At 44.5% G+C, this 11204-nt stretch overlaps 1 protein-coding gene across 1 annotated transcript in view; it reads right to left on the bottom strand.

Moving 5' to 3' along the window:
• Positions 1-8914, bottom strand: part of ppp2r2ca (protein phosphatase 2, regulatory subunit B, gamma a) — an 11064-nt gene extending 2150 nt beyond the window's left edge. The window contains exons 1-6 of the mRNA XM_063219271.1: positions 8264-8914; positions 7414-7511; positions 6491-6665; positions 5680-5792; positions 3770-3947; positions 1672-1836 (exon numbers count right to left, since the gene is read on the bottom strand). Of these exons, the coding sequence (XP_063075341.1) occupies positions 1672-1836; positions 3770-3947; positions 5680-5792; positions 6491-6665; positions 7414-7511; positions 8264-8327 (793 nt within the window). The 5' untranslated portion in view covers positions 8328-8914. The remainder of the gene's footprint in view (positions 1-1671; positions 1837-3769; positions 3948-5679; positions 5793-6490; positions 6666-7413; positions 7512-8263) is intronic.
• Between the last annotated feature and the right edge of the window lie 2290 nt (positions 8915-11204).

The following is an 11204-nucleotide window of genomic DNA, read 5'->3' on the forward strand; positions in this document are numbered from 1 at the left end:
TGTTTTCCATGCAGAAGAAGAGTGTAACACTGCTGTGTCCCATGATACATTTATTGATAAATGTCACCTTTGGAATAGTTACACTAATGAGGGCTTGGAGAACAAACGTGAGCAAACACGGAAATATGACATTTTTTAAGTAGTGACATTGTGAAACACCAGTGTAAGTTGCAAACTTCTTCTGCATTGAAAACTAGAAAAAAACAATTAGACAGCAGAAATTGTCCAAATACCAATCATTCTGCACAGATGCAGAGTATCCCGATCCATTCCAAGTATTCCATCCCTCTAAGGCCCACATGAGTGACACATGATGAACATCTGTAGTACTAAGTACATCTAAGTACTAGCAGTGATGCATAGTGTAGTGAAGCTTGCAGATGGATATGGTGAATGGGTAAAATCTCTAGCATTCAGTTCAAATACAGAACCATTGAATAATATTCAGAGATATTGGAGAGTGAAATCGGATGCCGATGGTGCTCTGACGGTAAGCATATACATTACATAGATCCATTGTATAGCAAATATACATACATTTTCCGTAAAGCACTCCGTAAAATCAATAGATTTAAACCTATTAACACTGATTATAGGTACAGCAGCTGAATTAAAAGGTTCATGGTAAGGTCATTCTTTAGAGTGGTGTTTAGAGTACTTCCTAAAAACCATGTAGGCATAATGCCTTCCGCACAAGATGATATTTCACATGGTATGCCAACTCAGAACAGTCTCCAACTGGAGACTTATGGCCTAGACCTGAAAGATTTAGTATCCAGTCAGTGCTGTAGATAGTTTTATAACTTCTGGCCCTACCGTGGTGCAAAATGTGGGGCACTCGTTTGCTATGCGGCCGACCCGGGTTCGACTCCCGGCCCGGGTCCTTTGCCGACCCATCCCCATCTCTCTCTGCCCACTCACTTCCTGTCACTACCTTCACTATCCTGTCAAATAAAGGCAATAAAAAGCCCCCAAAAATATATATGTATTTAAAAAAAACTTCTATAACTTCTCTTGGCTTGAAAAACATACATTATTAGCATCCGCTATGGCAGGGATGTCAAACTCAGGCCTGGGGGCCAAATATGGCCTGCGGAGCCATTTTATTTGGCCCGCGAGATAATTTCAAATGTGCATTACAGTTGGCCCACATACACCATTCATGTACAGCATAACACAACTTGAACATGGAATTTGCTGTATCACAGGATGTGACACATACGAACAGACAAATATGATTGGAAAGAGTGTATGTGAAATTTAACTATGATTATGAAGTGCATGCATGCACAATTTCAGTCCATTTAAAAAAATAATTGTTGAGTTCGGCCCACGACTTCGTTCCAGATTTTGATTTTGGTCCTCAGTCAATTTGAGTTTGACACCCCTGCGCTATGGGGATCACTTCTGTGTCTTTTCTGAGCTTAGAGCGCTGCCGAGGCGTGGCTCCATAGCCAGTGCCCCTTGTTTTTTTTTTAATAGATTTTTTTAGGGCTTTTTTATACCTTCATCTTTGACAGGACAGTAGAGGAGAGACAGGAAATGAGTGGGGAGAGAGAGACGGGGAAGGATCGGCAAATGACCCCGGCCAGAATCGAACCGGGGTCGCCGGTGTAGTAGCCCAGTGCCCTACCGTTAGGCAACGGCAGGGCCCAGCGCCCCCATGCTTACTTTTGGAGTGCCGGTCGCAGAGAGCAGAGGCCCTCATGTCACAGAGGCGGAGCGTGCCCTTGCTGCTGCTGTAGACGAACAGGTGGCAGTGCTTGGGGTGGAACTCCGCTGCTGTGATCACCTCCGTCAGGTCCTCCATGTTGACTGGCTTGATGTCTACAATGTCTGGATGCGCCATAGGGTCAAGGAGAAACGCCTGTGCTGTTGGTTAAAGTCTTGCACCTGATATCAGGAGAAAATGCTGCATATGGCATACAGTTCACAAATGTCTAATATTTCAATGCTATTGCCTTGTGTGAAAAAGTGTATTGAAGCCGAAATTAAACAACAAAAGTCTGAGGTTAACTGGAGAAACAGACGCTTCGGAGCTAGTCCATTCTCAATGTCTCAGGTTAGACTTTTTCCATTATCTTGAGTGATTACTACTTTTTGGGAGTGCACGCACCAAGCAATACACGGGTGTTAAGTGCAGGTGCAGACGCCGACCTTTGTTGGTCCTTTGCTATTTAATGCTATTGCCTTAAAATGATTTACAAGTTGAAATGTATGTCGTTCTGCTGCTTTGTATTGTCAGACATTCAGTACATATACCTGTGTATCTGATACCTGATTATTTTCTAGTTTCTTTCCTAACTCTGGTTACTTACTATTGCACTTCAATCATACCGAATAATACATTTAATACTTATTCCAATATCCTAATAGCCCTCATACCAGTAGTATTTGTCATGCTAGTAATATTTATATTTGAATAAATCCATTCTGTAAAATACTTTGCTTTCCATGTCCATTTAAAAAGAACAAGTAATGTCTGTTGTTAAAATACCTCCCCCACACACAGACAGACACACTCACACACATACATGCACACACAGCCAAACATACAAACAATCATGTAAAAATGCACTTATAACATCACACAAAGACCCACTACTTTAGTGCATGCCTCTCGTGCTTTAGAGAAGAGTGTTCCCTCCTCAGTGAATTATTTAAATGTTTCCATAGATGTTTCTCCCCATTTCTAGGTCAGCACGCTGGCACAGGGAAGATCACAGTACACTGAACAGCCCATATCTGGCTGCCCTGCCCCTCGACAGATGTTTTATACACCGCTTAAAAGCAAACCCACACCCATGAACAAAGGTGAAGGAGAATTCTGCTATCTATTGATACATGTACCGGTGGTCACACCACAAAATCAGAGTATATACATACAGAGCTATACCCAGGGCAAAATGTACATTACAGCAGCTGGTTTGACCTAGTCTCTCATGAACAATAACACTGTACCAACACGCATCATTTAATGCAATATATTAATGTTATATGTTATTGTCATCGGCCAGCTCACATCTTTACCCCTCTGGACAGCACAGATAAACTTGCATGGCAAGACAGACTATAACATGAAAGGAATCACATCACTGGCAAAGCTGTAGGTCGTGGGTGGGGCCAGCGGTTGGCGTTTAAACTACATGTAATAGGACAGACATCGTCAATGTGCTAAGCCCACCAAAATGACTCACTACACAGATTCAAAACCAAGAAACCTCCACACACAGATATGGCCTTGTGATCGGAGGCCAGATTCCTAGACCAACCATGATCCTTCCCTATGGTGCGACGCTAGCAACCCGCTGGGTAAAATTCTGCCTTTAGGGTAGATGGGTAGACAGACACATGAACGCCAACAGAAACCCATCTACACACCCACGCACCCACCCACACACACGTTCTGCCCAACTGTATCTATCCATGTACGGCCCTCACATTGACTCTTATTCATATCAACCCTAACCGTAACTAAAGAAATACTGTTAAACTATGACACGGACCAAAACAATCCCTAACCTTAACCTTAATGAATATTTGTATGCCTATAGGATTACCAGCTCCATTAGTTTGGGCCCCACAAATGACCCCTTCAATTGATTTTCTAACATACTAGGGACATTTAGGTCACTAGAAGAGACAAGGATAGCAGAACAACTCCCTTCTCACACACACACACACACACAGAGACACGCACACACACACACACACTAAGAGACAGGCATGTGAGCTGCTCTTGGGTGCCGCCGAACTGACTGCAGGATACTGAAGCTGCGATCGGTGATGTCGAGGTGCCACATGTTAATCCTGAGGTCGTCAGCGGACAGGTACGTCTCGCCATCGCTGTTGACGGAGATGGAGTTGACGTGGTAGGTGTGGCCGTTGGCGAAGACGCGGCGCGGACGCACCTCCACCATCAGGTCAGTGGGCTTCAGCACCGGCACCTGAGGGGAGCGGACAGGGGGGGTCAGCACTATTGCAGCAGCTCAATAACATAATTATTATTATTATTATTATTACATTGCACTTAGCTGACGCTTTCATTTTATTCAAAGCGACTTACAACTATTATTTTTCAGGGTATTGGTTACAGTCCCTGGAGCAATGTGGGGTTAGGTGCCTTGCTCAAGGGCACTTCAGCCATGGATGGAGATGTAGGGAGTGGTCATGGGGGATTTGAGCCTGCAACCCCTAGATTGAAAGACCAACTCTCTAACCACTAGGCCACGGCTGCCCCAACATAACATAACCACAAAGCCATGACAATACGAGTGTACGTACAGTAGGTAACTAGCCTGGCTTCCACGACTGCAAGTCACTTTGTGTCTATAGTCTAATCAGGCAAACCATGAACAACATTTGTCCACGGGAGATGCAAAGGGTGTGTCTAGCTCACGCTCATACTATAATGCTTCGGTATGCTGCTAGATAAAGCTTCAATCAATTAGACCAGCCACTCCTTCACTTAACAGAACTGGGGCATCATTGCCTTAAACACGCTCCAATGAACTGCCGGTAATGCTCAAAATTGACTGGTTCACTTTTTCACGTGAATTTTAAGTGTTGTAGATGGCCTGACCAGACTACAGTCTTTAGGAGACTTGCAATCGTGCAAGTCAGAGTAGTAGGTAACATGTGGATATTTAAGGACAAGGGCACTATTTTTAACATTAACTGGGTTGTCTGCAATGTTTTAGAGTCCCCATCACCGTTTTTGTTGTTGTTTGCTGCTGTCTCTGTTAATTGGCTAATATAGATTTTGTCTCTATTGGCTTTACAATGGCCGTTTATGGGCATCTCCAAATATGTTCTTATAAAATGCAGTAAACATTTGTTTTCAAAAGTATGCACCTCACTAGGTGGTTAGGGGTATTCTCTGGCATTCCCTAACAAGGTTTAAAGCCAAATATGGCTTCTATCATTTTTTATTTGCCATTTTGTGAATTAAAGCAAATCGATGTAAAACAAAATGCTACATAAAACACGACAGAAGCCATGTTTTGCTACAAAAATTGCAATGGAATCCCAGTGGATATCCCTGAACACCTGGTGAGTTGGACAGTCTTGAAAAAAATGTTTAAGGTGGTTTCAAAAAGGTATTTGGACATGCCCATAGGCAGCCACTCTAAAGTCTCAAAAGCCACTCAAAATCCAAATTTGCTAAAAAAGCGAAGACAGCAACAAAGCTGAAAATGGTGAGGGGGCTTGATGTTGAAAATAGCGCACTTGTCCTTTTAACATGATTTAATGACTAATACCAGAGAGAGTAGAGAGAGAGAGGTTCCGTTGGCCCATTGTTTCCGGGTTCTATTATTGGGGGGGAAATCCCCCTTTAGGCAGACCTAGGCAGACCTGAGGACTGTTCTATTCAATGCTAGGAGCATTATGACACGCCCCTTTAGGCAGACCCGGAACCTGGTAACGTTAGGTGCCCATAGAAACCTATTATGTTGGCATATCTCTATATACTTAAAGAATCTCTGCTAATACATTATAATGCAGCTTGTACAGTATAGGGCCTGTGCATATTAGACATTATTTCCTTGTGTCAACATTTGTCCGAGGGTATGTCCTGTTCTTTTATTTAAAAGTCTGCTCAGTTTGTAAAAACAAAAAGACAGTTTCCTTGAATACACTAAGCAAATAAATAGTCATTTTTGTGAAAAGTTTCTTTACCTGTAAAGATGTCACGGTGGAGAAGTCTTTTACCCTGCCCTCCTCGTCCTTGAGGTTGTATCCCTCGGGTCTCTTGTCTCGTTCGCTGACCTTCCATAGTTTTATCGTCTTATCTGAAAAATGGGAAGGGATAAGAGCTTAATAAACAGTGGCACCGCATGAACTAGTGTTTTTCTTCTCAGATTCATTTCCAACTCTCATTCTAGCAAACATGAGAAGGTGAATTAGAAAATAATTGGAATGACAGTATGAATACTAACATTTTTTTTATCAAAACTGCCGTGAAATCATCTTAAGAGTATGATCATTCTGTTACATAGATACCGTCGATCTCTGATGCACATTACAGTACATAATGTGGTGGTACATTGTAGGGTAACTACAGTATAACAAAAAATACCATCCCACATGTGCCCATAGCTTTTAATCACTGTACTCTGCTTTATGGCACAAATAAAGAATATCACTGGACACTTATGATTTTCCATTGATGTGCAGTTTCAGTATCCTATGACTTGTTTTCCTCCACACGTTACAGACTGTGTTACCAGACTGATACACAAGCTTTTGCTGAATGATACAATAGGGAGACTCGGTAAGCCCCCCAAATTTGGGCTTGCATGCCCATGGGGACCCCAGTTCGAGTCCGGCCGGGGTCATTTCCCCGTCTCTCTGTCCCACCCGTTTCCTGTCACCATCTCAGACTGTCCTATCAAATAAAGGCATAAAAGCCCCTAAAAATATACTATATATAAACATAAAGATACAACAGGGAGACTAGGTAGGTAGACAGCGGTCTGGCAAATCTTACCATTGGTGGAGAGAAGAAAGTGTGCAGCGTTTTGCTGTGGTAGCCATCGGATCTTGTTGATCTTCTCTTCAATCTCCAAGCTCTTCAGGTAGTCAAAGTCAGGCTCATGGCTCTGGAAGGTACTGTAGACGTTATACTCGCCTGACTCACCTAGCTCCTCTGGCTCCCCTTTAGTCTGTGGAGTAATACAGAGAGAGAGAGAGAGAGAGAGAGAGAGAGAGAGAGAGAGAGAGAGAGAGAGAGAGAGAGACAGAGACAGAGACAGAGACAGATAGACAGACACAGAGAAAGACACAGAGAGAGAGAGAGAGAGAGAGAGAGAAAGAGACAGAGACAGAGACAGAGATAAAAAGAGAAAAAGCGACATAGAGAGAGAGAGAGAGAGAGAGAGAGAGAGAGAGAGAGAGAGAGAGAGAGAGAGACACACACACACACACACACACACACACACACACACACACACACACACACACACACACACACACACACACACACACACACACACACGCAGAGAGACACTGAGAGAGCGAAACAGAGATCATAATTTCCACATTGATGAAATTCAAAACTGAGGTTCAAGCTAAGACAGATAAGGAGCACTGTATCCCATGCAAAGCCTGTATCGTGTTACATATCTAATCTACGACAATGCAGCATGTTTCACACTATCAAACATTCACTGCACAGTCATGCTCATCAATCTCACCACCACCACCTACATCCACTTTTGCAAGTCATGACATGCATTAAGCTTTAAACAAACAGTGTATTTTCGATAATAGTAACACCACTGAATAAAGCAATCAGACATTATTGCAAAGATTGCTTTCTTACTGTACATGCAACATGACACTTTACACAACCCTCCTCCACCACGTGTCACCTCACTGCCCCTCCACACAGCTCCCGGCAGCCGACTGTACCTGAGTCTCTCTTTGGAAGATGACCACTCTCCCCCCCTTGTCCCCCGTCGCCAACAGATCCCCCGTCTGGTTAAATTCCACCGTAGATATGACATCAGCTGAGGGAAAGGGGGAGAGGATGAAGGAGGGGAAGGGAGGGAGGGCAGACATTAGGGTTTAGATGCTCCTTTAATAACCTTGTCCAATGCTTTCAATATTTTTTTTTCCACAGTAACGGAGTACACACAAGATTATTTTGCTCCATTCTGCCCACGTCAGGCGTAACGAGTCTACTGCTGTAGTAGAAATGTCTGCTGACTACAGCAGTTTCTTCAGATTCAACATTTCCAGTAATGTTCCCCACAATATCAGCCCTGCTGCCACATAGCACATCACACGGAGGGCATTAAACGTCTTGTGATTTATCAGTTAGTAAGAAGGCGAGAGAAAAAAAGGATACACTGATCCTGTTTTTATTGTAATAGTCAATTCAAATGAATGTCACCTTCCGTTTCAATGCTCAGTTCCATAATCTATAAATACCCACTCCCGGCCACACTAATGGCAGTGTCATATAACAAACTGACGGGGCCTGAGTCCATGACCTCATAGAGATCAAGACAGATGAAATCATCCTTCATCATTCATTTCAACCTTCCCAAAAAACACTACCTGCTTCCCCACCTGTACATTGTCTTTGTTTTTTTTCCGGCATCATCAAACCACCCACATAAGCACTAAAAAGCTGAAAAAAGCTCAAGCCAGCTTTTTACTCCAGTTCACTAAGTTACAGTTACTCCTGCTGGCAGAGATGCTCTCCTTAGGTGTCCCCAAGAAAGAAAGCCATATACAGAACACAGGCTGAACTTACCTTCGGTGACATAGTCTCGGAGGAAGCTGTGGTTGATTTTTTGGCTCTCGCCGTCCTCACCCATCGGAAGCGGCGGGGTGCCCGAGCGCGCCCGTCCGGAGGTGAGCCGTCCAATCCGTACTGCCTCGCCCCCCTGGAGCACCGCCCATGCTGCTGTGGCCTAGCAAGAGGGCCCGGCACACGGCATCCTGGGGGTAGGAAACGTTCCAGCCGCGGATATGGAGGAGAGGAGGAGGAGGAGGAGGAGAGTCGCAGGCGTTGTGGAGGGCAAATAGAGATCAGACAGGGGGCAGCACCCACCAGGAAGAGGGAGAAGAGAGGGAGGAAGGGAAGGCAGCGAAAAGGGGTTGAAAAGAGCGAAAGAGAGATGCAGAAGCCCACTAATGCCTGACCGACCGGAGAGGACGCCTCACACCCATGCTGTGGCCCTACACCGATGTCGCTAAGCAGCACACACTCAGACCCACCGACTCAGACACATGCTCAGTGGTCTCCGGCCCCGCCACATTAATCACACAGGACACTCAGCACCCAGCTCCTATACTGCCCGGCAACAAGCTAGAGAAAGATGCGAGGTGAACAGGCCCTTCGAGCAAAGGTGTGACAATGCCTGCGTGGGTGTACGAGTGTAAGCGTGTGTGTATGTGTGTGTATGTGTGTGTGTGTTGTGTGTGTGTGTGTGTGTGTGAAAGAGAGAGAGTAAGCGAGTGCGTCCACACATCCGTCCTTTCCCTCTGTGTGTGGTAATATCCTTTTGCTGCTGCAGCAGTTCCGTCTCCGCCGGCAACAAGGAGGAGAGCCGCTGCTGGTGGCAGGGTGCGGTAGTCCTTGAAGGAGAGTGGAGGAGAGCGCGAGGAGGGCGCGAGGAGCGAGTCACTGCTCTCTGCAGCACAAAATCCAACCAGAGCACGCGAGAGAAAGGGACAGATAGAAATGAGGGCCTGTTCTCCACCTACCAGCTTCCGTGTGTCCGCTACCCTCCTGCTGCTGCAGAGTGATAGTGTGTGTGTGTGTGTGTGTGTGTGTGTGTGAGTGTGTGAGTGTGTGACAGAGTGTATGTGTGTGTGTATGTGTGTGTGAGAGAGAGACAGACAGAGGGAGAGAGAGACAGAGAGAGGAAGAGAGAGAACGTGCAGGAAGGAAAGATAGAGAGAAAGTGATGGAGGAAAGGGGGAGGGAGGAAAAACAGGAGAGAGAGAGAGATAGAGAGAGATAGAGAGAGAGAGAGATAGAGAGGATGCTGCCAGCTTGCCTTTTCTGGACTGCTGCTGCTGCGGTGCTTCTGCGCAGTAGCCCTGTCACAGCAGCCTCCTCCCGGCCCGGCCAGTCAGAGCGCAGCACTGCTCCCCGATTGCTCCTCCCACTGCAGGTGATAATGTGAGTGAGGGAGGAAGAGAGAGGATGGGAGAGGAGCAGAGATGCAATGGGGGGAGGAGAGCACAGAGAGCAAAGGGGAAGCAGCTGACATTAATATCACAATCCCAATTTCAAATATAGATGACTGAAAATAAAGGAAAGAGAAGGAGGGGGCATGCATTCTCTGCTGTCAGTGGATGTTATATCTTGCTCCACCACCTGAATGGAAGTAGATACAAATGCATTGATTTGGTATAGGCTACATAAAAACGGATAGCTGACTTGTTTGGTGTGATTTTCAAAGACGTAGAATGAAGTCCCCTCTTTTAGAAATAAATCTCTGTGCGACAAATGGTTCAGAAGGTGCATATTCTTGGACAAATGCGATGGAATTTGTTAGCGGGGGTAAGGATATGGTTATCAATGGATCCGGATGCAAATGAACTCAAAAGTATCTTGCCGCCCCCTGGCGTCGGTTTTCTATAATGTCAAACATACATATTGTGATTTTTGTTACAGCAATTTAAAAAAGTTTTAGCCTGGTTGGCTACCCTTAGTAGTGTTAAATGGCGAAGTGCTACTTAATTAAGTCCAACTAAAACCCTAATCGACCAGACAATGAATCTCTCCATCAAAGGCTGTATCAGAGGCATCGAAAAGCTAAAGTCTGTAAGTTCAATTTGTTTTTAACAAAACTTGAGCTACACACATTCCGTGGCTAGTTCACAGCTAGTTTTTCGCAATTCATAATCAAATAGGCCTGTCAGGACAAAATAGCTTATAACCAACCTGTTTCATTTAGTCGTGGCTTGTAATACAAATCCCTTTCAAAAATAATATCTATTTGTCAACGTATAGCCTTAGCTATCATCCTACCCCTTGCGTTACAGTCGGAGGGCACACACATTTCCTTTGTCACACCACTGACTTCAGTTCAGCCGTGAATAGCTCAACATGTCAAACACAGAGGGGGGGCAGCGCTCCACTGAAAGTTGTGAGTACTGACAGTTCAGACGGAGTTATGTGACCAATGGCTTCAGTAATTTTGGATTACTTGCAAGATTACAGTTGCAAATGCTTCGGTGCTTACACAAATGCCTGCAGTTGTCCCGCGTTTTACACTAGGCCCACAGTGCTGGTCCTCCATACACATGTTCTGGTAGATCACACAATAGAACTGCTATAGACCCACGCCAATTTGTCGACAACAGGCAAGGAATTGTTTGAAGAAAGTAAAGATAAAGTCTAATTTGGGTGACCATAGCCTGGCTATGTTGCATGAAGCACAAAAACACTAGATCAAGTAGGCCTGATGAAATTAAGTTGTAGTATGTATTTGTAATTTATTAATAATTAATTAAGTTTAGAAAGATGGCAGAATAAAATAGAAGATAGCATTCTGCTGTGATTTCAGACAATATACTGAGTTCAGCACCATGGACAGCAACATCACATCTGTTTATCCCCTTCATTAGGGCCATGGGTGGCAGTGCAGTTTAGGCCCCTAAATAGCATAAACCATCTAATGCTTACAGTAGGCCTATATTATATATTTAAATTAAATATGTAAGGATAACACAACATA

Source organism: Engraulis encrasicolus, chromosome 16, assembly GCF_034702125.1.
Source record: "Engraulis encrasicolus isolate BLACKSEA-1 chromosome 16, IST_EnEncr_1.0, whole genome shotgun sequence".
Taxonomy (NCBI): Eukaryota; Metazoa; Chordata; class Actinopteri; order Clupeiformes; family Engraulidae; genus Engraulis; species Engraulis encrasicolus.